Here is a 23,467-nt window from a genome sequence, read left to right on the forward strand (position 1 = left end):
TGCCCCTTCCCCCGTTTGCACTTTCTCCCACTCTCTCTCAAATTAAAAAAAAAAAAAAAGTTTGTGGAGAAATGAGCGGGTTCTTTTTATTTCACTGATAAGATTTTCTGCCCCCAAAGATGCTGAGATGATTATCAAATAGTGGCGTGATCTTGGGTGAGAAAACAGGGTATTTTTTTTCCAGCTCTACTTGTTATTTCTCTGTTGTATTCCTTATGCATAAAGTGAGGCTGGAATGCAGTTACCTCCAATGTTTTATTTCTTCGAGAATTTTTTGGAGTTGAGATGAATAGCTTTCCCTTCACTTGTGAGATGGAGTTCTCAGCCAAAGGCGCGGGGGACAAATTTAGACTTTAATACTGTTTGGTGTATACAAGGCACACTCTTATCTGGAGATTCATAAAATAGGTCCAGGATAGCTTCTTGAATTTTTATTACTCATGAAACCATACTTCCTGCTTTGAGAGTTCAGCATTTGCTACACGTTATCCTGATAGGTCTCTGGTGAAATCTGTGGAAACCTTGACAAAGTACACTTTGGATGATAGATTAAATATTGCCATCTTCTGTTCATTATGAGAAGTACCATTGACTTTCAAGAAGCCATCTTGTGTTGCTCCTTTGCTTTGAAAGACTATCAACAAATTATCCCAGGTCACAGGTACTCAACTATGTAAAAATGTGAACACAGAGTTCTAATTATACATTCAAATGATAATACTAGTGGTATTTGGGGTTTTATTTATTACACTATTTAAAAAGAGTATCTCCAGGGGCACCTGGGTGGCTCAGTTGCTTAAGCGTCTGCCTTCGGCTCAGGTCATGATCCCAGGGTCCTGGGATCGAGCCCCGCATCAGGCTCCCTGCTCGGCGGGGAGCCTGCTTCTCCCTCTCCCACTCCCCCTGCTTGTGTTCCCTCTCTCGCTGTGTCTCTCTCTGTCAAATAAATAAATAAAATCTTTAAAAAAAAATAAAAAATAAAAAATAAAAAGAGTATCTCTGAAGTATGTGGTGGATAGGCTTAACTTAAATTATTTAAGATACAGAAGAAATATAAGGCTCATGTAGCATCGGGATTCTTGCAAGTATCCTATTAATTGTTTTATAAAGCTTGTAAAGGATAGGGCAGCAGCTTTGGAAAATAATCATACAAAGGAGTGATATAACAGTACATTTCAAAAGAATAATGCCTATAGGTAATTTTAGAGAAAAATTTCCCCTTAAAATATTAAAAATTTTAAAGCATAAACAGAAGTTGTCTTCAAAATAGCATAATTTTTGTATTTTTTTTTCTTGAGGAAGGCCAAACCCTTTATTCTCATAGCATGCCCAGGAGAAAGGTGACAATCACTGGGAAGTGTCTGGGGGTGATGGGCCCCAGCTGATGTCATAGGCGCTAAATTGTGAGCAGGACAGCTGTGGAGGAGGGAGGTGTCCACCAGCCCATCAGCTCAGAGTGGCACCAGCTTGCCCTCTGCTGCTTCATTTTTCACTTCTAATATGTGTTATGTCTATTAGTTAAATTACAAACCTAACATATCTCGGTAACAAAGAATACAGAGGCATCTAAAGCAGTATTGATAGTGTCCCCTGGCACTTGTCACCTCTGTGTTTCTGCTCTAACTGCTGCCAGGTTGGTCTCGTTGTTCATACGTTTTAATCTGCTTATTCAAACATGTATAAACATAAATACGTATCTGTACTTTGTTTTACAAGAAATGAGATTATTGTATGAATATTATTCTTTAGGTTACTCTTTTCACTTAACCATGTCATGGGCCAATTCCAAATCAGTCGGTCTGTCTCTGTCTCTGTGTCTGTCTCTCTCTCTCCAAAATCTGTCTTTTTGTCTCTGTAGAAGTTCAGGGTGTGGATATACCATAATTTATCTACTCATTGCCCTATTGAGATACTCATAGGTTGTCAGGTTTTTACTATTATAAAGTTTTAATGGATATCTATCTTTATGTGCTGGTAGTTTTAATTGTGTAAAGATCTGGGCCAAAGAATATATTTTTTTTTTAACTTAGCTTAGTTTTTAGCTTCATTTTTTTAAACTTGGCTTTTTGAGAAGTATTTGTTAATTTGTGAAATCGATATATTTTTTCTGGCGGTGAGTTCCTGGTGTCAGTTCTCTGCCTGGGAGAACCCACCTGCCTTTTGTGGACAGAAGTGGAACGTGATCAGTGACTAGTGTTTCCTAGGTTGTGCCCACCCACTTAGCCAAACAGCAAGGGTGGAATTTTAGCAGTAATACATCCGTTCCAGAAATGTATTCCCAGCTAAGGCAGGACTTGTCCCCTTCCTGGTTTTAGTTACACAGGACAGGGGCAGAAGTTTGCATTTAATAAATTTCTTCAAAGTCTGTTCTCTTTAACCCAGTTTGTACTGGGAAACCCGACCATATACAAAATTGTGGTAATGAGAGTGGTCCAAAAGACCTCTTAGCAGGTCTCTAGATGGAAATAAAATGACTGGAGAAATGGCCCTGGAGATAGTTCTACATGTGCTTGCCATTTTAGTCAGTGAGTCCTGCTCAAGGTTTAATTGGGGGATTCTTGTAGGCAGATTAAAATCACACCACCGTTCCTATAGGATAATGTGTTTATTGGCAATATAATACTGGAAGATATAATTTAACTCACAGAGCTTTGGATTGCCCCCTGTATCTGCTGATATTCTTCTGCCAACCTACAGGTTATAACGTTTGGTTAAGTCAGGGCAACTTGGCTCTATCACAGAATTCCATACTCAATTTGGCATCTCTGATGGAACCGCGAAAGACATCTCCAGAAGGGTTTATCTGTAGAATGCTTTCCAGCTAAGAAAGTGTTCCTCACATCAGCACATTTATGCTGCTGAATATAAGCTCAACAGGAGTGCCTGAATCACATAGCTTGATAGAATGTTCCAGTGATTTCAGACATGTTATATTTCCACACACCATTTTGAATGCTGTTATTGCTGTTGGTGAGATGTTTAGTTCGTTTTATGCCCTGAATATCATTGGTGATGACTCTCTTTTGCTGACCACCGCAGCTCAATGCGATGGCAAATCGTGCCGCAGGGAAAGGCTATGAGAACGAAGACAACTACTCCAATATCAAGTTTCAGTTTATTGGGATAGAGAACATCCATGTCATGAGGAGCAGTCTGCAAAAAATGCTGGAAGGTAAGCCATTTCCTATGCATAGCATTAAAAAAAATACAGTGAAAGGTTGTAATGTCAAGCAGAATTAAGATAGTCTTTTTTTAAATTGTTTTTACCATGATGCTGTTTATATAGGTGGGATAAGTCGACACGAGAATATCGTATTGCATTAAACATTTAAGCCTTTCTCTTATTTTTTGCAAGTGTCATGGGGAAATGGTTTTTCACTTGGTTAGCAAAGTCAGGCACTGTCCAGGGCTTAGTATCTAAGATAAAAGTGCACAGTCTCCTTCATGATATTAGTTTGACTCACATTTAAGGCCATTTAGATAAAACAGTCCTACATTTAAAGCAATAGCCAACTCTGTTCGTGTATGGAGATGAGGTGTATGAAATGAATCCTGGTGGCCGAATGGCCATTAGAAGTGAGGGCCTTGCCTCCCATTTCTCAACGCCACAACCGCTGCAAGTGCGCGTGGGCTTAAATCATGTGCTTACCGGCGTCCCGCACCCCCCCCCGCCCCTGCCCCCAGCACCTTAGCCGCGGGACACATACACACAGGCTTATGGGGGAGGAAATGGCAAAGATGGATTAGGTAATGTGCAACAGCCATTCTTGTGGCCAAACCAGCCATAAGCTGATTAGCAGAAATTGTGCATTTCAAGCAAAACCAGCCTCATTTACTGCCTATGCTCCATGTGATTACAAAGGCGCTCAAGGAGGCATCTGTTGCCACAGTCCACCACTTCTGGCTCTATTAGGAGCCGCAGAGAAAGGGGGAGGCAGAACACTTTGCTTTGTACCTCGGGGTCCTGGGAAGGCTGCGAACGCTGCGCTTGCGCTCAGGATGAAGGCCCTGGAAAGGTGGAGCTGAGCGCGAGGACAGTGGGCTGTCTGAATAGGAAAGGCGGGGTGGAATGAAGGAGGACAAAGAAAGTGCTGAATTCCTTTTTTCTAAAGGGGTCCACGTTTGTTCTCAGCATGCAGTTCTCTGCTTCATGGGAAGGACAGGGGGCAGTGAGAACCTGCGGGTGGGGCTGGAGGGCCTTGAGGGGCACATTCCTGATTTCCATTCTCCCTCCTGGATTCCCTGGGTCAGCGCCCTGGCTGTGAAACTTGCAACCCAGCAGCCACCCTCACTGGGCTGTTGACCTGCCATAAAACGAGAAGCGTGGACTAATAATTTCTCTGGGTCCTTCCAGCTGTGTCAGATCTGTGACTCTACAGTTTGATGCCCCTGGTTGCAAATATTTGAACTTTGGACATTTGAATCGTTAGAAGAAATCTCATCCTAAATCTGAAAAAAAAAAAAAAAAAAAATCACGGCCCCAGAGAATCTCCATCTTATTTTCACAGGAAATCTGCCATGGCTCAGGTCATTGTAAGGGAACCTTACAGGGCATGATTGTTTGAGCTTTTTTTTTTTTTTTTTTTTTAAAGATTTCATTTGAGAGAGAGAGAGAGAGACAGCGAGCATGAGCAGGGGGAGAGGCAGAGGGAGAGAGACAAACAGACTCCCTGCTGAGCAGGGAGCTGGACACCGGACACGGGACTCGATCCCAGGACCCTGAGATCATGACCTGAGCCGAAGGCAGACCCTTAACAGACTGAGCCACCCAGGCGCCCTGATTGTTTGGGCTTCTTAAACTTCTGGAGATAATCATGGGCCGTGTGGCTGTCTGTGCTATAAGCTGTGCTTTTTAGGTGTCAAAAAATCGGACCAGCTTCGTACTGTTGTTAAAAGGATAGTTTAACATTAGTATGAAACGTGTGCATCACTGTCAGAATCATTAAAAAACATTTAGGTTGATATGCTTCATATTTTTCATTTAGTAATTTCATAAGCTGACTTCCGACAACCCGCATTTTCTTCAATGCAGAAAGTAGCTCTTTGGAGTTTTGATAACCTATCACTCTGACTTGAGTTTTGGAGCTAGCATTTATTTGGTTTCTTATTAGGAACCATTTCTCCCGCGCTTCTACCTGTGGTCTGACTCTCTTCTTCTAAAGGACGGCAAACTGACCGAGTCCTGGAGGGCAGTCCCTGTTACGTGAGGGATCATAGTAATTGGACATCACTTTTCAGCTCTCTGTCAGTGCAGCAAGCAAGGACAACCTTCTGGATGCCTTTCAGGGAACTTGACCAATGTTTGACTATCTGTTTTACCAAGTAAATTATAAACCACTTTTGGAGGCTCAGCTGATGAAGTGATGCAATCAGACCCACCTTCTAGGGCTTTTCCTGCTTCTAACGGCTGTCCTTGGCATCAAAGAGATTGGAAGGTTTGTGTTGCTGGTCACTTGGTAGGAAGAGGGATAGTGCATTTTTATTCATGGTTATTATTGTCTTTGATTTTTTTCTTTTTTTACCACTGTTAACATTGTCAGAATAGATTTTGGATAACAGAAAATAAAAAATTGTTTGCATTCTGGCTCTGTCTCTGAGCAAGAGCTGCAGGATATTTCATCAGAAACTGAAATTTAGGACCAAGTTCACATCCGGTATAGGTCCTTTTATAGAGCTCACTTAATTTTAGCTTTGATTTGTAAGTCCTAAAGCAAACTGTGTTGCAGTATTCATACCTCCCAATGAGATAGTAATGATGCCTTCCGTTATGTAGCAATTTTGTAATTGTTTTCTACAATGCTTTCCCTTTTGATCATAAAATGTTTTTCCCTCAAATAATAAAGGGATGCCCTCTTTTTTCTTTTTTTATTGGAACAGTCAATAAGAAAGCCCACATGTCTCTGCCATATGGACCTCTCTATATATGCTATTCACAACATGGCAGGTTCTTTTTTCTTTTTTTTTAAGATTTTATTTATTTGACAGAGAGAAAGACACAGCGAGAGACGGAACACCAGCAGGGGGAGTGGGAGAGGGAGAAGCAGGCTCCCCGCCGAGCCAGGACCCCGATGCGGGGCTCGATCCCAGGACCCTGGGATCATGACCCAAGCCAAAGACAGATGCTTAACTGACTGAGGTACCCAGGCGCCCCGGCAGGTTATTTTTTCAAAGCTTAACTCTCCAGTTCTAGAATCTAGTATATTACATTAAAAAAATATATGTTTCCTTAAGTAGGCTCCACACCCAGTGTGGAGCCCAACACAGGGCTTGAACTCATGACCCTGAGATCAAGACCTGAGCTGATATCAAGAGCCGGACACTTAACCAACTGAACCACCCAGGCGTCCCACATTTAAAAATATTTTATATTACATATTTAAGTTTTTAAAAACACACACTTCCCAGGATCTCATAACAAAGCAGGATTTGAGTCTAGTACTTTCTATCATGTTAGAGCACTCCTCATTGATTTGTGGGTACGGTGTTGGACAGGCTCACAGATAACCACCCCACATAGGAATGGTGTTATAACATCTATGGGGTAATTACTATGTACACGACACTATTTTAATTTTCTCAGGTGTATTTATTCAAGTAGTCCTCATGGCAGTCTTGTTTGAGCTATTTTTTTTTTAATTCAATTAGCCAATATATCATTAGCCATCATTAGTTTTTTGATGTAGTGTTCAATGATTCATTAGTTGTGTATAACACCCAGTGCTCATCAGATCATGTGCCCTCCTTAATGCCTATCACCCAGTTACCCCATATCCCCAACCCCTCCCTTCCACGACCTTCAGTTTGTTTCCTGGCATCAAGAATCTCTCATGGTTTGTCTCCTTCTCTGATTTCTTCCCATTCACTTTTCCCTCCTTTCCTCTATGGTCATCTGCACTATTCCTTATGTTCCACATATGAGTGAAACCATAGAATAATTGACTTTCTCTGCTTGACTTATTTCACTTAGCATAATCCCCTCCAGTTCCATCCATGTCGATGCAAATGGTAGATATTCAACCTTTCTGATGGCTGAGTAATATTCCTTTGTATGTATGAATCACAGCTTCTTTATCCATTCACCTGTTGATGGACATCTCAGCTCCTTCCACAGTTTGGCTCTTGTGGACATTGCTGCTATGAATATTGGGGTACAGGTGCCCCTTCTTTTCACTACATCTCTATCTTTGGGGTAAATACCTAGTAGTGCAGTTGCTGGGTCATAGGGTAGCTCTTTAACTTCTTGAGGAACCTCCATACTGTTTTCCAGAGAATCCTCATTGTACAGATGAGGAAATTGAGGTGCAGGGGCTAAGGAACTCATGCAAACTCACAACAGTAGATGATAGAACCAAGATTTTCACCTGATCAGTATGGATCCAGATGCCACACTCTTCACCACTTGGCTTTATGGCCTCTCTAGGTAGCTGGTTGGGTAGAAAGTACCCTGGCCTGAGAGTCTGAAGACCTGGGTTTGGGTTCTTGCTTTATGGTCTCTGAATAAACTTGAACAAACCTCATTTCCTGTATTTGTAAAACAACGTTAGTAATGTATCATCCCTCACTTACAGATTTATTGAAAAGATTCCTTGCAAACTATAAAGTGCTTTCTTTCCATTGTAAGGTGCATTATGCTTTCTCTTGGGAAGCAATGCTGCACTTGGAAGTAAGTACTGAATAAAATGAGTAAGTTAATGGGCTATAGATTAATTCAGTCAGCAAGATAAATATTTGGGAGGTCCCAGGCCTTTTTATGAGTAGCTTTTCTCAATTTCTTTATTCAAGAGACATGGAGTAAGACAGCACAATTTCAGAGGCACGGAAGTGCTTGCCTTGGGATACGGTCAATGTCCACTCAGCAAAAGTCCATCAAAAATAATTTAATAAACCACCTTTGAAGCCTTGTGGACATTTTCTCAGCAAATTATTTCACAGAGAGACAAACCTCAGCCCAGTGGCAGGTCATGTGGGAATGGGTCCTGAGCACAGGAAGAAAGGCCAGTGTCTGTTCAGCAATTTGGGCAATACTACAGTGAAGAGCTGTTTGAAAGGGGCCAGAGTCGGTGCAGTTTAAAAGATTGAAATCTTTTTAGCAGGCCGCGAAGTGCAACCACATTTGTCATATTCCCCGGAATTGTAGGCATTGACAGTGGAGAAAGTTTTGTGGCAAAATCAGGTGGCCTCAGAGATCATATCTGATCTGTACTTTTGTGTGAAGTTTCTGAGGCCAATTATTCAGAACCTTCATTAGGTGTAGAAAGGATGGTTGAAAGCAGAGAATTTTGAGTATGTCCTGGGAGGCGGCGGGTATTATGGTCATCCGACTAACTGCTCTGGTCTCCCTGCCAGGTTGCCTTGGGCACACCAAGGTCTAGAAAGGAGCAGACCCTAACACACCCAGCTCTGAGGGTCCCATGAAACGCTCCTCTCTGCTCAGAGTTACGGTTGTGGCTATCAGTTCAAATGTCCCCTTTGTTGGAGACTTTCTTGCTCACCTCATGTCTTTATGAGGTGATAACTAATTCAACCTGGAAGATATCTTTATAGATATTCAGATTTAAGTTTTTCAATTTAAAGTATTTCCTATTACATTGCCTACAGGTTGACAAAGTTCTACCAGATACGAGCTAATAAAAGGCTATAAAAGTTCATCTTTTTTCTGTTCTCTATGTTTTGCCTTTTTACCACTATTAATTTCCTCAATTACTAACCCGTTAAATGAGACAGCCAACAAGACCTGGCGGAAAATCTGGTTATTGTCCTTCAAAAGTTAGCAACAAGGCATGGTATTCCACACAGAAAACCTAATTTCCCATTAAAGTGGAACTAGATAGCTTCACATCTGAGGTTTTTCAGAGAGCGTTTTGTATGACCAACAGGCCTGTCCTGTCAGGCTTTACTAGTTATCAGTTCATGGTCACCTGGAGGAAAGAAATAGATCAAGAGCATGTACTTTGCTCTCTGTGGTGTTGTAAGAGGATGTAGAATGTGGCCAGTGAATGCTGGGTATCAGCTAATCTGGACAAGCATATCCGAAGCACTAAGGCATGGAGAAAAGAGCATGCCCCTTGGGGGAATAGGGACCGTGGCCCGGCCTCCGGCTCATTTATTTACGGACTGTGTAACCATGGATGATGCCTTAGTAAACTTCTTTAAGCCGCCTTTCCAATCTGCGTATTGGGAGTAAACAATACCCCACCTGGTAGAGAATGTATGTAGAGGAGCAGGAGCTATCCCTGCTTAGAGTAAGTATGGAATAAGTCGGTGCTACCGAAGTTCTCACCGACATTCGTCTGTACGTCAAATAGTTATTGCGAGTTTTCTACAGGCTAGGCATTGGGTAGAAAAATGCTTTATTCATTGATACAAAATGAAGTACTGATTTTGATGTAGGGCAAAAATCATGGGCAGGAAGAAAAGATGATGCTTGCTTATTACTGAGGGCTGTCCCTGGGTAAGGTTGAATGTTTTAACTGGATGTCAAAGTCAAAGACTTCATCTCTGGGCGACATTATCAAGGAGAGGACAAACAAAATGATTTAATGAGAATAGTGGCTATTTTCATCCTAATTATGCTGTCCTGGGCGCCTGGGTGGCCCAGTCGTTAGGCGTCTGCCTTTGGCTCAGGTCATGGTCCCAGGGTCCTGGGATCGAGCCCCGCATCGGGCTCCCTGCTCGGCGGGAAGCCTGCTTCTCCCTCTCCCGCTCCCCCTGCTTGTGTTCCCTCTCTCGCTGTGTCTCTCTCTGTCGGATAAATAAATACAGTCTTTAAGAAAATAATTATGCTGTCCCTTGACATTCACTGAGGTAATTCAAAGATTAATTTCACCCTCAGAATTATTGTTTTATATTTTGTTCATTAGTTTTTGGATAACTAGGGCATGTACAAAAGGAATGCTTGTGGAAGACAGTGCCTCCCATGCAACTAAAGGTAGACATGACTAATTTTAGTGACAAGGTGAGCTGGTTTTCCATAAGGCTGTAGTTGGGGTTTGGCAATTTGGTATTTGCTTGCCAGCGATGGTGAGGTTTGAGATTTGGTGAGAATGTTGGCCCTGGCAGCTTTCTCAGCGTGGGACGAGCCCCTACCCGCTCCCTCCCCTGCTGCTTATCTCTCCACTTCAATTGTTTGCTGCCACCATCTTCATCTTACATGATTCCTGGGTCTTCTATCCAGTGGCTACCGCTAATACTTTATATCCACCCCGACTTCCTAGCCTCTCAGCATTTTCTCCCAGTCTAGACTTCTCTATTTCCATTTGCTTTAAGTTTCCTATTTAGACTTTAAGCCTTACCTTCAGTTAACTTCCTGTTCATCCTGGCTCAGTTTGCATAGTGACTTAATCATTCTCTATTTGTAGTGGAAAAAATATGGAAGTTGGAGTCAAGGGAACTAGATTCCTCTCACAGTGTCCTTACTGGGCCGCTAGCGTCTGAACCTGTTCCTCTTCTGTAAGTTGGGAGAATCAAACCTACTGTAGATGGGAGGTTGTGTCAGTTCACTGAGTGAAAACTACCAAGGCCCAAGCTTATATACATAGATGTAATATAAATGGGCACATACATGTTTTTATTTATTTGCCACAAGTGGTGTTTTTAGATACAAATTCACATGCAAAGCTAATAAATGCTGAGGGCATTCTTTGTGAACCTGCTACTTGATGTCCCTTAGGACAATGGTAATTAGTATTACTGGAGTTCATGTGTGTATACATGGATTTATACACACTTTCATGTTTATCAGTAGCTGGACACACGCATACTCATGCACATGTGTACTTGTGTATACTGTTTGCTACTAAATTTAGGCTTGATTGCACCTTACCGATTCTTATGATCATCAAATTCTTTAAAAGAAAACAAGGCTGTACAAACATGGGTTTCATGGAATTACTGTATAGGGATTCCAGAAAATAGCACCTCATGCACAAGGCTGGAACTGTTTTAAAGAATAATCACTAATCTTGGTGTGCTGTGTTGGTGTGCTGTGGAGAAACTAATATGCAAAGCTCTCTAGTTAATGTAGAGTTCTCTATAAAGAGGGCCCATGTTGCTTGGCCTGGGGAGGGAGGAGCACACCACTTAACAAATGGACTACAATTTGTGCAGAGCTCAGAAGTTTATTCTGTGTCAGCATGGTGGGCTCTAAGTAGAAGGCAGACCATAAAACAGGCTTAACCAAACTTTTCCATGCCACAGGCCATCATAAAGTCCTCTTTCAATGGGTTCACCTGCTAGGATGTTCAGTGAAGGGAGATTATTACCCTTTTACCAGTTCTTTGAAGATCATTTCATTGGGCTTGATGTTCTGACTCCAAAATGGGAAAGGGACAAATCAAACATCAGCAGAACTCAGGTGGCTGTCAGGCTGGTAATTAAGGGAGGGCCGTGAACTCTTCAACTTTAGGTCTTAGGAGACAAGAAAGAGTGATCCCATGGGATTCAGACGGAGACTGTCTTTGCGTCCTCCCTGATCCCACCCAGCAACCGTACACGACGAAATGAGATTGTTGTTAGGAACTCTCCTAAAGAAGATCATCCAAGGCTTATTTTCTTCCAAGTAAATTTCTTATTTCCTCTTGTTTCCTTATGTCCTATAATTATCTATCTTTCCCTTTTTTAGTGTTATCTATACATGTTTTATGGGATATGGTTGCCCTTTTACGTAAAACAAATATTGTTAGACCTGGGCATTAGACTCCCGCGAAGTAAGAATGAGTCCCTGTGGCATATGTCTCTGATGTCAGCTGAAATGAACTTCGTTCAGCAAAATGGTTTGTCAATATTGGTTTGGGTTTGGCAACGAGAGTGAACAAATCAGTATTTCTGCCTTTTCCTGAGTTTATCCAAACAAACCCACCAGTTTTAGATTTAAAAATGCAGGCACTGATTGTTTGAGTCTCAAGTGTTCCCCCATCTGTCCGTGTGTATTAGTCATCTGCAGAGCTGTTTGCTTTTACCTGGCCGCTCAGCATTTGGCAGGAGAACACCCTCGAAGTGGGTACCTTGCTTGAAAACCTGGTGAGGTTATTTTACTTAACGTGCACAGCTTTAGTGTTCCTGAAAACAGAAATGTTCAACAAGGAGCCATTCTCAGTGGGAAGAAAGGAGCTGGCCTGGCAGGGGATACAGCAGCTTGTCTCCTTGCTGAGTGAGCTAAATGAAGAGGGAAACACTGGCAGTACATTTTAGGGCGCTCTTTCTGGGGGCTGTCTGTTCCTCTCTTGCTTCTGGCACAGACCATCTCCAGGTTAGCTAGAAAGCCTGGTGTCTTATTTTTAAACGTGCTGTCTTTTCCATGCCTTGTGGGAAGAGAAGGTGAAAAGGATCATTTGTTCTCGGGCTGAGCTTCAGGGTTTGGACGCCAAGATATCCCTCAGGCTCCCTGGACCTTTTGAAATAAACAGGAATGCCAACTAGCCCTAAGCCCTATAATAACAACCAGAAAGTTTGGCCTATTTAGTGAAAAGAAAAAAAAAAAACTGTTTGCAAGGTCATGTTATCTGTGAAAGATTTAAAGGAATCAGTGGAGTCCTGAGACTCTACGTGGTGGAATGTGTGTATTTTAGGATGAAGTTGAACACTTTGGGTCATGGCCTGGGGTTAAACAGACCAAAAAGCAGGCACCCGGGGAGTGTCGAGAGGGCCCTGCCGAGCGCTGGAATTTCAGGCGCTTCCCACCGGCTGGGTGCACAGGCAGAGGCGAGCCTGCCCCCTGCAGGAGCCGTGTGGTACTGCTGGGCAGTGTCGCTGGGGAGGGAAGCCGGGCTTGCCCAGGCTTAACTACTAGAGGCTGTCCTTCTGCCTTTGCATCAGATTCCAACTGGGTACACACCCCTGAGCTCGCGGGAAGACTTAGGAGGTGCACCCTGGCTAGCTGGCTCCACAGCATCGACTTCGATGTACTCTCCCTCCTGAAGCTACCTGCTGTGCCTTGGAAGTCTCCTTGGCCCAGGCTGGAAGCCATCCCTCCTTTGCCATTTCCCCTCCTAAATGCGCTTTTACCAATTTACAAAAGACAAACACACCCTTTATCACATCCTCAGTCTTGTTATGATGTATTATTCCAGGGTGCACGAGAGTTCCTAATTTAAAACGTTATTGCAAGGGTACATGTGCAGAAACGTTGGAAGACTGCTAATCAGGCTAATCTTCCTCGAACAGTCTAAGTAGCTGCTATCCCAGAGAAGTATAATGGAAGTCACACGTGGGGACATTTGTAATTTTACATTTTCTAGTGGCTGCATCAAAAAAAGTGCAAGGAAATGGGTGAATTTTCAGAATACATTTGTATTTAAGTCGATATATCCCACATATTATCATTTCAACACGTAGTCATTACAAAAACTATTAGATATTTTTTTATTTTTTTTCATACTAAGTCTTTGATATTTGGGATCTACTTTGCACTCACAGCGTATCTCAGTTCAGACTTGCTCCATTTCAGATACTCAACAGCCACATGCGACTAGTGGCTACTACACTGGATGGTACAGTTCTGAGTGACCAAGTGTGTAATCTTTAAGCTGATAGTAGGTGGGAGGAAAGGAGCATTTAGAGTGGTTCGTGTTTGATTTACAAAAAAATCAGGTAACTGAGATCGATAGACATTGCTTAAGAGCATGGACTTTGGAGCCAGAACGAATCCCAGCCTCACTGCTTATCAGCTGGTGACCTTGGACAAGTTACTTAACCTCTCTTTGCATTGGCTTCAACTTTCATAAAATAAGGATAATAATAGTACCTTCTTCCTATGATTGCTATGAGGATTAGAAAACTATAGTATGGAAAGCACCTGGAGGAATGTCTGGCACCTGGTAAGTACGATTTAAGTTTTGCTATTATTATTACTACTAGTAGTACTATTTCCAGTTAAACCCACCAGGGTAGCTGTGGTGTGGTGGCAGAAACTCTAGGCTTCTTTGTCAGAAGACTTGGGCTCTTCTGCTCTTGATCACTTTGTGTTCTGACCTTTCTAAGCCTCAGCTTTGGGGTTGGGTGTGAGTGAGTCTGTATCTCCTACCTGTCAGGACACCATGCTGGATGAACACGTAATAAAGCATATTTCATAGCTACCACCTCTGAATCTTCTATCTCCCAGTGTAGTGTATATGTTATCTCATTTCACCCTTCAATTAATGCTTTGAGGAAGGTGTTTTAGCCCCATGGCACACTTGAGGAAATCAAGGCTTGGTAACTAGCTCCAGGTTGCATTGTTGGGTGCACAGAGCTGGAATTTGAATGCCAGAGGATCGGACTCTGAAGCCCATGGCCTTGACCAGTACCACGTGCTGTCGCCCCTGCACAAATCACGATTATTACTAAGATGTGCAGGTTAGTTCATATAAAACTAAAATCTAAGTGAAACACGGAGGCCTTCCCAATTCCCAAGATGTCAGATTAAATATGAAACACCCTCTGATAAGAACACCTAGAAATGCCAGATTAATATAGCAAACATTTCCTTAAATGAATGACTGAACTTGTAAGCAAGACGAGGAATAAGCCTTCGGGTAATCGAGACCACAGTGAGACAGAACCGCGCATCCACTAGGGAAGCAGGAGTCAAAAAGCCAAGTGATAACAAGTGTTGGCGCGGATGTGGGGACAGCAGAACCCTCGTGCACTGCTCGTGGGGTGTAACCGGGTGCAGCTGCTGAGGAAGACAGCACCTCTGGCAGGTTCTCAAGTGGTGAAACCGTGTGGCCCAGCGAGTCCACTCCTAGGTATGTCCCCACGAGAAACGAAACATACTTCCACGTAGAACTTGTACATGAATATTCATAGCAGCATTATTCATCAGAGCCCAGAAGTAAAAATAACCTAAACGCCCGTCGGCTGATGAATGGGTAAAAAAGGTGGCATACCCATCCTGTGAAATATTTGGCCTTAAAGGGGAATGAAGTACTCACATGCTGCAACTTGTATGAACCTTGGATACATTATACCAAGGGGAAGAAGCCACTCACGATGAACCACGTATTGTATGCTTCACTTTATACGAAGTATCTGGAATATGCAAATCTATACAGAAAGTAGATCGGTGGCTGCCTAGGGCTAGGGGGAGGGAAAATGGGGGTGACTGCTAATGGGTTTCTTTCAGGGGTGATGAAAACATTCTGGAATTGAGTATGGTGATGGATACACAACTCCATGAATATATACTAAAAATCATCATACACTTTGAATTGTACCGCAAGTAAATTCTATCACAAAACTGCTAGAAGAGAGAGAAGGCGGACTGTCCAGGTGCCAGAAGGGAAGGGGAGGGGGAGGGGAAAAGAGAGGGGGGCATTGCCTTCAGGGAAGGCTGAAGACTTCAGGTATTGCTTAAATTTAGCTTTTATTTCTCAAAAAATGTTGCAGTTATAGAGGGCCTTTAAAAAAAATAATTCTATGTTTATCACCCAAACAAGAGCAAAACCGCAGTCCTCTCCCCCAGCTGGGCCCACTTCCACTCCTGCTTCTTGGGTAACCGCTTTCTATTGCCTGAGGCCTCGGCCTCCATGTTTCTGGCGTCACCTGAGTCCACTGCGGTTGCTTGATTCTTCCTCTTGATGTACGGTCTGCCCGTGTGCCTCTGTGGAGGAGGAATGACGGCTTTCATACACTCTCTACCTTTCACATTTCCTCATCTGCCTCAGACAGTTAAATCACAATTTTGATTAGCTCCTAATTCAGTGTGTACACTATTATTGTGGAAGTATTCTTTTCAGCTGAGGCTTTTTATAAAGCCTGGTTGTCTTTACTCTGGTTGTATTTCCTTTCTAGAACAACTTACTGTCTTCCCTGACGTTAATAAAGGAGGGAGTCCGCACTGCTCTACAGAGTTAAACACGGCCGCGTCACTTTGCCTTCCAGATACCCTGCAGATAATCTGTGCTGAATCCCACCCTGGCGCCCCGGAGAGGGGAATGCGGGAATCCTGGCCGGGAATGAGCAGAGATGACCAGACAGCCCCACCGCAGTGGCGGACATGATTTTTTCCCCCAAGCTGCTAGAAGTGTGAACTCAAACACATCAGAAAAGTGATGCTTTTTATATTCTGTTGGAGCCTTCCATTCTCCTGCTCCAATTCAGATATATTAAACTTCACTTCAGATTACTGTTCTCGTATATCATGTTCTTGGGGGTGCTAATCCTGTCTCTTTTTTTTCTCTCTTTGCTCTTACTTGAGAATACCGTTCCTTGGTGTGTTGTAGGTTTGTATTCTATTCAGTCACATTTTTCTGTGGGATTCCACAGGTGTTGCTCCTGAGTAGTTTTTTGGTTTGCTGCTTTCTGCCAGGTATCATAAGATTCCAGGCCAAATATGGTAATTTCTCAACTAGGGGATCCTGCACATAAGGAAAAGATACTTTTGGGTCCCAAACATGTATGAGACTAGACCTAGGGTTTCAACATCCTGGGGATAAATTTAAAAAAAAAAACTTTTTTTTTTAATTTTCTCAGGATAAATTTTTATTTTCCTCATGTGGAGTCCAGGCATCCTGGTCATCACCCTGAGTCCACACGTGGATTTTTTTTTTTTAATGGCTCAGTTTGATGGAATCTCTGTTCCACGTCCTGCCTCACACAGACCCAAAATTTGATCGTCCCTGTTCCAGTTATACTTGGCATACCGGTGCATGTACTCACCCACTTCCCCTGGCCCCTGCTAAAATGATAAGGAAGTGGTGGGGAAAAAAAAAAGAAACAAAAGAGTGAGACAGTGGGAGAATGGGAGAGGAGGAGGTGGCAGCAACAAAAATTTCAATGCTGGAAAATGGACGGATGAGTAATGGACTAGACAAAAGCTGAAATTTATGGTGGGAGTGTGAGAAACATAGAAGCAAGCCAGACAGCCCCGTAGACCCTCAGAAAGCTCCAGAATGAAGCATCAGTTTCCTCTGAAACAGGCGGACTGGTTGAATGTTTGTCCTTAGACACCCAGCCTCCTCCCTCACCTGTGCTGCCCAGTGAAGGCTCTTCCCTCACCTTCACAAGGGAAGATGATGATGAACTCTCCGGAAAGGTTGACGAGAGACACTCTGGGCTCACAGAAAGCAGGCATAGCTGGAAGAACGGGCAGGAAATACCAGGCCAAAAAAGGAGGCAGTAAGAGTTAGGGAGAAGACTACCTGTAGTTCATCTCCCAGCTCTGCTCTGAGCACACTGACATCCAGTCTTACTGAGTCCCTCAGGTGTTTGCAAGTCCCTCCCTGGGGCCTGCAGCCATCCCACGAGAAAGGACTTGCTGGTCCTGGAGTTTGGGGGTTCAGACCAGCCACATGTCACGCAGCAAAGCCCTGCAGCTGAGACTTGCTTGTGCACCCAGCACTTCCAGACACCTTTTAGTGCCCTGCGCTTACCTATGAATGGACAGAGATCACCGCACACTTGAGGAAGCCCATGGAAGACAGAGACAACACGCACGCACACACACACGCACACACGCAAGGAAGTGAGTGTAACGATTCTAGAAAAAAGCTGACTCATCCAGACAGAAGAAATGAAAACAAACAAAAAACTGGCATTAATCACCTTAGAGAAATAACAGTGACCAAACTGACAGCATTGGCACTCCCAGGTGTTGGCCAGGATGTGGGAGAAAGGAATTGTCCCACCCTGTTGGTGAGGATGCAGACTGGGCCAACTCCTCCGGAGAGCGGTTTGGCAATACGTGGTTAGGACCCTCTGACCCAGCCCATCTCACTTACTGAAATGCATGGATAGGGAGATTTTCCACAAGGTGATTGTAGACAGATGTCTTCTGAGGCACTGTTTGTAAATATTGAAAAAGAAGAAACAACAGTAGGGGAAGAGATAATCATATTCATAGAGTGGAATATTATATGCTTGTCAAATGAGTGAAATCTTACATAATATGGAAGTCTCAAAAATAAAATGTTGGCTAAAAAAAATCAAGTTGCAAAGGCTAGAAGTGTGAATGAGGATAATTAATAGTCATGAGGACTAACTTATAAAGCAACATATAAAGTAACTGATGGGCTATTATCCCCACTGTACACCCAAGTAAACTGAGGCACAGAGAGGCTAATTAGAGTGTCCAAGAGTACACAGCTAGTAAGTAGTGAAGGGACGTACCCCTGCCTGGCAATGTTCATGGACTTCAGGCGGAAGAGCAGGATGACATAGGAACATGGGACTTTATTTGTAACATTTTTTTCTTTGAGAGATCTGAAATAATTGTGGCCAGTCTGAGTGTCCGTTACATTACTTTAAAACCTTTTATATGTTCAAATATTTCACAACTTAACACATTTTCATGACTAAGGAGACCAGAACCTTGCAAAAGGCCTGCCGCTGAGTGCTGAGGGGCGCGGGGCTAACCCACAGAGCCATCGATTCTGTGCATCAGTCTGTGTATTTTTCCCTGAGCTTCAGCAAAGGGAAAAAAGCTTTCCCGTACTGTTCTGCATGTGCTTTATCAGGAGAGTGTGTGATGTGAGTGGGAGGGGGTAGCACTGTAACCTCAGACAAAGGGACAGTGCTCGTGAGTCAGAGCCCTGCCACAGAGAACTCAGTTCTCTAGCTGCTTATTAGGTCAGTGGAGCTGTGCTTCCAGCTCAGCAAGAGTTTGGGATTTTGCCTGAACACATTTATAATACGGTTTTCTTAGGTAGGGCCTTTTGGAATTTTGGTGTTATTTTCTTCATCATTGCTGTCCTCTGTGACTGTGAATATAACGATGTGTGTGTTTTAATGTGGCTCTTATATTGTGGAAAAAGAGAGTGAAACCTCTCATGTGGCATGTCTGAGGAAAGGACAGTTAAGAAATATTGTAGTTAACAGTTACTCTATTCCAAATGTGCAATACCTTTCTCTTTTTTTTAAGATTTTACTTATTTATTTGCGAGAGAGAGAGAGAGAGAGAGAGAGAGAGAGAGAGAAGGCACGGGAGCACGAGCGGGGGAGGGAGAGGGACAACAGACTCCACGCTGAGCGCAGAGCAGGACCTGGGGGCTCGGGGCTTGATCCCAGGACCCTGAGATGACAGCCAGAGCCGAAACCAAGAGTTGGACACTTAACCAACTGCACTCTACTTTGGAAGTTGAATCTGGGAGTTTACAGTTGGAAGGACAATTAGATATAGTTTAGTACACCTTGCCTATTTTAAACATGAGGAGATCAAGGCTCAAAAAGGTTGAAATGACTTGTGCAAGACTGTACAGCTACTGACAGACAGCGCTGGGAGCAGGAGAAAGGGCTCCCTACTCCCTGCATGTATCACAGCATCGCAGAATCCAAGAAAATATACTTTAGCAAACAAACAGAAACGTCTATGGAACATTATTTGTCGTTGACTTATAGGATTCCTCAAAACTACTTCATAGGTATAAAACCCATTTACTTTGGAATGTATATTTCTGATACATAGAACCCTAGCTCTAAAACTTTTACATTAAAAGTAAGCTCTAGAGCTGAAATTGCTTGTGATAACATAGAGGTGTTGACACACCCGCTTTAGTGTAAACACAGATATTATGATTCTAGCTGACCTTTATTTTCAGTCAAAGGGAAAGCCCCTAACTTGATGCTGGAGAAGCAGTTCAGAGGGACAGGGCCTCAGTTTTAAGTCCCTAGGCTTTCCTCCCAGTGGGTGGGGGTTGTTGGCAAGGAGAGTCGGAGCATTTCCTTCTGAGATGTTTAGGATAGTTGTTTTGTGTTTTCACAGTGGTCCTAAACGGAAGAGCTTGGGTGCTGCAGAGTTGTAACTGGGCAGGTGCTGGGGTTCCTTACAAGAACTTTCCTCTGCAGCCCGCTCATTCATGGCCCACTGCCAGTCTTTGCTAGGAGGGTAAATAGATCTTCTCTGTTGGACCTTTACTGTGGTCCATGATTTTCATTAATATTGGAGTTTAAACTTTACAAACATACTACTTCTGAACAAATGCAGCATCCCCTAGGACCAGAGAAGGTAGAAGAGCCTCACTTGAAGTGATTCAGTAGAATCAGTTTTAGTAAGTACGGACATATATCCTGACTTAATTTCTTCCAGAAAATACAGTGATGAAGGAATCATGAACAAACTCCCTGCAGATATGAGCATATACAAAGTAAGAGATTGTCTTTAGTTTGCTTTCATCACATGATTTACCTTGCAGTGTGTGAACTGAAATCTCCCTCAATGAGTGACTTTCTGTGGGGACTGGAGAACTCGGGCTGGTTAAGGCACATCAAGGCCATCATGGATGCAGGAATCTTCATTGCGAAGGTACGCGCAAGGGCAGCACTGCCAGCGAACTCTGACTTCAGAACAGAGAGGCTGTTTCCTCCCCACCTGCTGAGGCTGCCACATGGTAAGCTGTGGCTCGCCCAGTGGGGAGCTGGCTTTGCCGACCTCTTTTGGCCTCTTTAACATGTGCTTGCTGCGGAAGAGAGGACGGTGCTCTGTTGATAGGATGGCAGCACAGTCGTAAATGGTAAAACATTTTCAGAGTATTCTCTCTTCGGGTAGGCCTGGTCCTAAATGGAGGAAAGAATTTTCTATTGGAGAGTACATACATCCAAATGGGTGACACTTCAGTGACCAAGGCTGGTCTTCCGTCTTAGTAAACTGCAACTCCTTTGCCATGATGGCGTAAACAAGTCATGTTTGCAAACCTGGTAGGTAGGTGCCCTTCTGCCACGGGAACAGTCTTGCTGCGACTTTCATATAAGCAGGTTTTAGATGCATTATCTATTTTGTTTGTCAGTGTTTTTTGTTGGTTCTGTTTGTTTCTATAAATCCCTCTCAGATTTATACCTGAAGACAACCATGTCTTTTCTGAGGATATGGTATACTCCCTTTTATTAGATAATTCATTTATTTACCAAGTATTTATTTAGTGCAAGGCACTTTTCTACGTGCTGAGCAAGCAATGCCAAAGAAACCAGATCAAGTCTCTTCTCTTACAGAGCTTGCATTCTGGTATGGGACACAGAAAGTGAATAAATAATAAATAGAATTTCTGATAGTGAAAGTGCTATGTTGCAATCTCTACCATGTTTCCCAGTTTATGTTTCCTGCCAGAACACGCAGCTAAAAATTGTGTGTGCATTTGCAGTAGCAGACAGAAATTCTTTTGAGACTCCCTGCTATAATTTTTACCTTATTTTCTCTTCCTTCCCCCACCCCAGGATCCATTACTTGACTTCTATCCTTTTATCTCTAATTTCATAGTTTTACTACATATAATTTTTGTGTCTTTCCCTTTTTGGAAATGATTGAGCCCAGTAGCAGCTGCAGAATTTCAATATTGGAAAGGTCTTAGGAACCCCGACGGGAGGGCTGAAGGTGCTCAGGAAGCATGCTTTTATTGTAGCGCATACACGTAGTTGTGGTGGTCTGGGGTAGCTCCGGGGTATAGTGGGAAGGAAGAGTTTTGGTTGCCAGCACCAAACGACTCTTTGGCCCCACCGTAACTGGATGGGGCACAAAACACTAAATTAGCTGTTTATGTTTTTTTTTTTTTTAATTATTATTTTCTCCCCCTTTTCTTTCTATAGGTATAAAACCAAACCTAGGTCTGAGGAGACGTTTTTCCTTTTGTAGCCATTCTTTTCTGACTCTTTGCTGGTCCTGTGTTTGTTAGGCAGTTTCGGAGGAAGGGGCGAGCGTGCTTGTGCACTGCTCAGATGGTTGGGACAGGACTGCCCAAGCGTGCTCAGTGGCCGGCCTCCTGCTGGATCCGCATTACCGGACTCTGAGGGGTTTTATGGTGAGTGCGGCCGCCAGGCTTCTGTCCCACGCGCGGCCTTGAACAAAATGGACCTCCCTTTCAGCAACTGTTGGCAACTTGTTTTTCCCTCTCTCTGTTATTTTTCTCTTAGTACATCAGCCAGATTAAAGGGGAAGAGGTAGAAATTGGTCTTGGAGTAAAGAAGTGACTTTCTGGGATATTGGAACCAATTCAAATTAGTGCTAATTATTAAATGTGAATTTGGGGGCAAATATAAAATATATTCAATATATTGAATATATAAAATAGTGAATTTTATACGTTATTCGCTCATAAACCAAGTTTGAGGTAACATGTGAACATGTGGTAGGAGACATTTTTTCAGAAAAAAATATTTGGAGAAAAAAGTTTCTATCCTCTGCATGCAAAGTCCTTGAGAGGAAAAACTTTTTATTACTTTGATTTTTTAGGTAGTCCTTCACAACTGTGGCTGAGAGTACTGAAAATTTCAGTGTTTCTGTGCTCTCTGTTGAAATTATGAGCACATCCTTTCCTAGATTTTCACCTTTTAGGGATGCATCACAGTGCAACGTGTTCCTTCTACCCGCAGAATATGTGTGTAGTTGCTGGGATGGTGAAGTTCTGGCCAAGCTGGAACCCTGTTCTTAACATGACTGCAGGGGCTTCCTAAGTGGTTCCTGGTTCTTGCCTCTGGCACCATGATTTGGTAGAACGTGCTTCAGTGGATCCTGCATCCATGCTAGGGATAGAAGCTGACAGAGGAGCCTGAACGGGCTCTCTCTACTGCTCGATGGCCCTCACCGGTAGATCAGCTGACACCCTGGGGGCAAGAGAGGAGAGGCAGAGGCAGGTTTCCTTTACGGGCTTTTTCTTTTTTTTTTTTTTAAAGTGTCAGAGAACTTCCAGTTCCCTCTGATAGCATTGAGACATCAGAGTGATCCTCCAGCTTCAGACCCCTCCCCTGGACTGAGGTTAGGGTTCCTTCCTTTCCATTTGGAGACTGGAGGGTTTCTGGCTCACATGTTTCTTCACACCATCCTCTACCACCATGGACTCTTTTTTGATTCTGCCCCATTAAATTTACGTGTTGTCAAGGGCAAACTTCAACCACTCCATATTTTTTAAGGGAAATCCCTGGCCATTTTAGAGCATTGGTGATAGCGATGGGATTGGTCTGTATTATTTGATTCTTTTTAAAATCCAGATAATTTGAGATTGTAAACTTATGTTACCCCAACTCCAAAGCAGGGCTGAAACTCCTCTATTATGTCCCCAACACCCATCGTTTTAGGATTTTTCTAATGTGTAGTAAAGATCACAGGAATATATTCTAATTGTTCTTGTATGAAGGTTGGTATTTGATATTACACTGAGACCTGTTGGTTAAGAGATGGGCTTTGGTGTAGAAAGAACTAGGTTATGAGGTAGCATCAACCACTTAGTAGCATGATCTTAGAAGTATTTAACCTCTTTTTCAGTTTCCCCTTCTGAAAAATGAGTGATCATACTTGTCCCACAGTGAAATGAGATTATATATGAAGCAGTATGAACAGTGTTTCTAGAAAACACTCAGTGGGTGCTATTATGTTTTCATATATCCATTCCCATTTATTTTTCCTGAGGATGACCTTCAGCTTGCCCTTCTGCTATGCATCTGTGTTGGTGGACAATGAGTGTGCATTCATCTGCACTACCTGAGGATGGTGACTTCTCCAAGATCCTTTGAATCCTTCAACATTGTTGGTTAGGTCTCTTATTTTTCCTTGTTTTCTTCTCTCCATGAT

General features: G+C 43.1%; 1 protein-coding gene across 2 annotated transcripts in view; it reads left to right on the forward strand.

Annotated features, from left to right (window-relative positions):
- The window catches only part of MTMR7 (myotubularin related protein 7), a 113,564-nt gene that overhangs the window by 81,718 nt on the left and 8,379 nt on the right, over positions 1-23,467 (forward strand). For both annotated transcript variants that reach the window (XM_073902361.1, XM_073902362.1), the window contains exons 7-9: positions 3,040-3,172; positions 20,106-20,215; positions 21,576-21,701. In XM_073902361.1, coding sequence (XP_073758462.1) covers positions 3,040-3,172; positions 20,106-20,215; positions 21,576-21,701 — 369 coding nt within the window. The remainder of the gene's footprint in view (positions 1-3,039; positions 3,173-20,105; positions 20,216-21,575; positions 21,702-23,467) is intronic.

The sequence above is a fragment of the Callorhinus ursinus genome, unplaced genomic scaffold (genome assembly GCF_003265705.2).
Source record: "Callorhinus ursinus isolate GAN/ISIS: 27379988/994484 unplaced genomic scaffold, GSC_fseal_2.0 scaffold17, whole genome shotgun sequence".
In the NCBI taxonomy this organism is placed as follows: domain Eukaryota; kingdom Metazoa; phylum Chordata; class Mammalia; order Carnivora; family Otariidae; genus Callorhinus; species Callorhinus ursinus.